Below are 5,071 nucleotides of genomic sequence, written 5' to 3'. Positions count from 1 at the left end.
AATAATAATAATAATAATAATATAACCCCATATAGTCACTCCTTTTGAAAAGTCTCTGGAGGCATCCCTGATTTCACCAGTGACCAGTGAAACAACCTGCATTGTTTAGAACGTTTTGCAAAAAAATGTTGCAGAACTTTTCTGCGCTTTCTTTTCTGCACCCTCCACGACCTTTGCTTTCTCTGAAATGTTGTTTATTGTTTTGCTCATTCTTAAATAAGGGAGTGGAGTGGTGCCCTCCAAGCAGCATCCAGGCCCCCTCTCACAACGGTTTTATGGTCTTGTGTCTGGGTGCTTGTGTCTATAAAGCCCTCCCCAGCGCCCTGGCTCAATCTAATTAGCCGTGAGTAAAGGAGACAATAATGCTTCAGCTGGTTTGTGTCATTCTCTTCTCTCTGCCTCTGCTTATCTTCACAAGCCCCACTGTGGCTCTTCACATAAAGATACACACACACACACACACACACACACCTACACACACACACACACACACACCTCTCTAAGCAGCACGCAGAGCCGGGCGCTGCAGTCACACACACCTCCACTCCGGATAATGATGGATGACCGTGCCCAATGGGAACAAACAGGTAGATAAAGCCAATCCCATTTAATAACGCCGTGGATCGGAATGATAATCTTGTTGTTCATTAGCCGCAGCGGCCGCAGCATCCGCAGCGGCCACACGGCGACGCGGCCGCCGCGGAATCCCCCTCACCGCCACTCGTGCAGGAGGCGTTATGAGGAAGAGGTGTCCTCCGGCGAAGGCGTAGGACAGGGTAGCATCCTTGGGTGAAAACAATAATGCCGTGTCCTTGAGAGAGACTGAAAGCAGCAGCGTGTCCCTCCCCTCCACTCACTCCACACCCTCACCTCCGACACACTCCCCCATCTTTTGTTGGGGTGCATATACAAATGGGATTAATGAAGGTATGAATTACAGAGAGCTAAATCCTGCTGAGTAATCCATTTGGCAAACACACAAACAACAATGGGCATGCGGCAGCCGCTCTCCTGAGCCTGGGCCTGCGGTGTTTAACGCAGCCCAGACAACACAGGCTGACCACTTGGCTCGGTGACACCTTACAGTATCCATATAAAGTGTCCTTTCACTGCAAAACCGCAAGACCAACGGCATCAGCAGCCACTCAGGATCCAGGATCAAAGAGAGGCGAGCCATTAGATCCTACAGGCTCAGCGATTAGCCAAACTCAGGGTCGCTAAATTCCTGTAAGTAATGCTTTACTGATGACTGATCATCTATGAAATACATTCAGTTACAGGACAGAATATGAGGGTAAGAATGTTCTTATGCTCACACCTGCCTAATTTGACAATTTTCCCCCTCCCTTTCTTGAATGCAGGCTACCATAGACTGATGAAACAGAGACTGTTGGATTAAACTAATAATGTTGATGGAAACATCTGAATTGGATATATTTTTGGGTACATTTTTAAAATGTCTTTTAAACAACAACACCTTTAGTCAAACTCCAAACAACAATTCCAACTTGCTAGGTTAAATTTGCTACATTTCTACTAATTATTTTGTTCATTTTTCTCCTCTGGTTTGTTCTCCCATCCTAAAAAGAAACAGATAAGTGGTTTAAGATTAAGTTGTAAAACATTAGTGTAACTGTAAGAGGTCCTGACAACAAAAGCAAAGCTATCATGTCAAGATAATTACTTCAGCTCAGCTTGTTAGGAAGTTGCAGCTAGTTTAGCTAGTTTAGCTAATTTAGCGACAATACCAAACAAGCCAAGGCTTGCTAGCTGTATGCAAACCTAAGTTCTTGCTTTGACACAGAAACATCCTTGAGAGAATACTCTAACTTCATTCTCATATTTTACCATTTTAAAATTTACAACCAGTAGGCTAAATTCCAAGATTTAGACAAGCAGATAGGAACTATATGGCATACTAAACGTAAGGACAGGAAGTCCTCTGACACCGTGATTCCCCAAATTTCAAGCAAAAATAAAAATATAAGAAGGTCATGACCCCAACTCTTGTTTGAACATACAGGTATTTTTACCAAGCCAGTTAAAAAATGGTACAATGACCACACAATAAGCATCAACAGCTATCATATTAGCCACCATGTTTGTCCTGTTCTTCATCTTTACAACATTTCTAATATCCATAAGCTTTCTAATCGTCATTTTTGGTATTTCATAAGAGTACCTCCTGACCGCAAAGTTATGTTTTTGTGACCTCAAGTGGGGCCTCGACCCCAGCTTTGGAAGCTACTTCTCTAGCAGGTAGAAAAACGTCCACTGGGCTGGTATGAAACATCCAGGTGTCATGAGTTCTTACCTGAAAACGTTGGGTACAAAACAAACAAATGATCAACATTCAAATGGGCAAGCAATGTATTATTAAAAACTCTATTTTGACGTAGACATGGCAAAAAAACAACAAAAAAAAACCTTAAGGTTGTGAAACTATTAATCCATTGTAATTTATATGTAAACGAATCTTGTTTGTTATGGAACCAAAACTGATTGTAGTGCAAGTCTGAATGCGGTTTTCTTTAAGTCAAAGTCATTTTAAAGCTTTAAAAGTTACGAAAAATAAACTGATCTTATTCAACCATTATTGAACATTACATTTAAAAACTTATGCTCAACTAAAATTCTAATAATTCATATTTAATACTCTACAAAATTCTTTTTTATAGTGCAATCTTCATTGCTGCCATTGCACACACCCACACTAATTTGTTGATTTTAAGAGTTGACAAGCTCAAAGGGGCCAAGCTCATCGGCCCCTGGCCCCTGGCAACATGCCAGTGATTTAATGACTGCTGACTGACACACACACGTACACACACATTCACACACAACGAACCAGGAGTGTATGATGGCTGCTCTAATGACCTGAACAGAGGCGTCGTTTAATGAAGGGACTTCTACCTGCTAGAATGTCCACAGGTACCTAAAGTCTCACGTCACTCAGTCCACTGCACATTTTCGGACGTCAGGTCAAGGCGTCTGTGTGTCGGATAGTAAATGCCCGGGGCAGCCTCCATTTTTTATTTTTTTACGTGTCAACCACAGTCGCGAGCAACCAACCGCATGTTGCGCATTTCAAGTTTTATCTAACGCAAAAAAAAGAAAGAAAAAAGAAAAAGAAAAAGAAGCTAAACACGCCTATCGGGTTAACGTAGCCCGCCATTTTTTATTTGTTCTGAGTAGTTTTGAGTCCTCGCGCAGGTGAGGCCTCGCGCCCATCTTCTGCGGCCTCCCTCGCGGCGCCCTGCGGGCGCATATGCAGAGTGGCTCCGACTGGCTGGACCCTGTTTTCTCGGGAGGAATGTCCCGCTCCTAATTAAAGACAATTAGGGCGCTCCCCGCACAATGCAAAGAAACCCAGTTTAAGGGGGTCATAAATTCACTCCTCCTCTGTTGGTTTAAGAGGTGCTAAAATCGCTGTTTATTTACATAACAGCCCTATACAAACAATAGCACTTACTTGTTATTATTATGATTATGATTAGAGAGCTATAACACACCCAATTAATCGCATCTTGCGTTCGGATAGGAAACGAGTAAAACAAGATCTCTGTCCTCTCGACTGCTTAATGCAGGAAAAGGGAATTGTTCTTTTTATTTGAAATCATATTAATACTGTGCAAGCAGAATTTCCTCCCTACGTTTGACGTCTGTCTTTAAGCTCTTAAAAACGCTTATTGGTTATTAAAAAAAAAAAAAAAAAAGTTCACTCCGTTTGAGCTTCTGGCGAGAGAGAGAGAAAGAGAGAGAGAGAGAGAGAGGCAGAGAGAGAAGGAGAGAGAGCGAGAGAAAGACAACATAAAGTGGGCTGCTGATTGATAAGTCGTTTAGTTTTGTGGGGGTTGAGGAGAAATAGAGAAATTTAAAAGCAGGGAGAAGAGAGAGCGAGGATGCGGCGAGCCAATTGTGGCAGCGCGCTCCGTGATTGGCGCAGAGCGACGCTCCACCCCGTCCTGGCTTGATATGGGAATTTACTGGCGCCAGCCGCATCAGTCTGCGCCACATCTCATTAATGAGCCCGAGCTCTGCACGGATCAAGAGGTTTAGCACATCCAGCCTGCGTTTTGTGCGTGTATGTGTGTGTGTAAAAGAGAGAGAGAGAGAGATAGAGAGAGTGTGTGTGTGTGTGTCCCGTCAGCTGATCGGAACCGCAACAGGTAGCTACTTACCGCAAACGGGACAGAACTTTTCCCTGCGTTTTATTTTTGTCACATTTGACCTATTGTACTATGCTGAAGTGTGAACATGTCTTTATTTTTTTTTTTTTTTTTTTTTTTGCAAACACGGGATGTGCTTTAAGACTCACACACACACTCTGTCTCTCACACACAAACACAGCTGTGCTCTTTACTTTGCCAAAGCCGCAAGGACCCGCTAAAGCTCACTTCACGTGTCACTCGATACGAGTAGAGAAAACACGCAGGACGCTTCTTGTTTTCCGTGGAAGGAGGGATGCAGAGGTGAAAAGTTAACGCTTTGCTCTCATCACTTTGCAGGTCATCGCTGTAGGAGAAGGAGGAACGCAGCGCTATTTAAGGATTCTATTTCTAAAGCCGACAAACAGCTGGGAACTATACACTGGAAAGAGGAGAGCGAACTGACCGATCAGGAGCCGGAATCGGAGGGGTGGGGGGGTAGAAAAGAGAGAGCCGAGCCATGGAGGTCGCAGCGGCGGATCAGTCGCGGTGGATGGCGCACCATCATGCGGTACTGAACGGCCAGCACCCGGATTCCCATCACCACAGTCTGAGCCACAACTACATGGAACCGATGGCGCCTTTGCTGCCCCAGGACGAGGTTGACATGTTTCTGAACCACTTGGACTCCCAAGGGAATCCTTACTACACCAACTCCCGGGCGAGGGTGACGTACAGCCAGGCACACGGTGAGGACGAGCGCGGGTTTATAGAACAATACGAAATGTAAGGGAACTAGCGATGAAAGTAAGAGGAATTATCACAAAAATAAATTATATACAGTAGTATGTGTGTCACTCAATATAATAATAATAATAATAATAATAATAATAATAATAATAATAATAATAATAATAATAACG

At 43.6% G+C, this 5,071-nt stretch overlaps 1 protein-coding gene across 5 annotated transcripts in view; it reads left to right on the top strand.

The window, feature by feature from the left end:
• gata2a (GATA binding protein 2a) overlaps positions 1-5,071 on the top strand; it is a 17,096-nt gene that overhangs the window by 1,641 nt on the left and 10,384 nt on the right. For 3 of the 5 annotated variants that reach the window (XM_007563351.2, XM_016677094.1, XM_007563349.2), the window contains one exon: positions 4,509-4,897. In XM_007563351.2, coding sequence (XP_007563413.1) covers positions 4,669-4,897 — 229 coding nt within the window. In that variant the 5' untranslated portion in view covers positions 4,509-4,668. Of the gene's footprint in view, positions 1-3,854; positions 4,170-4,508; positions 4,898-5,071 lie in introns of those variants that run through there. The other 2 variants (XM_016677095.1, XM_007563350.2) reach the window with 1 other exon arrangement.

This window comes from Poecilia formosa, unplaced genomic scaffold (genome assembly GCF_000485575.1).
Source record: "Poecilia formosa unplaced genomic scaffold, Poecilia_formosa-5.1.2 Scaffold147, whole genome shotgun sequence".
NCBI classification, from domain to species: Eukaryota; Metazoa; Chordata; class Actinopteri; order Cyprinodontiformes; family Poeciliidae; genus Poecilia; species Poecilia formosa.
The sequence above is the reverse complement of the archived record's forward strand: the minus strand, read 5'-3'. Positions and strand labels throughout refer to the sequence as shown.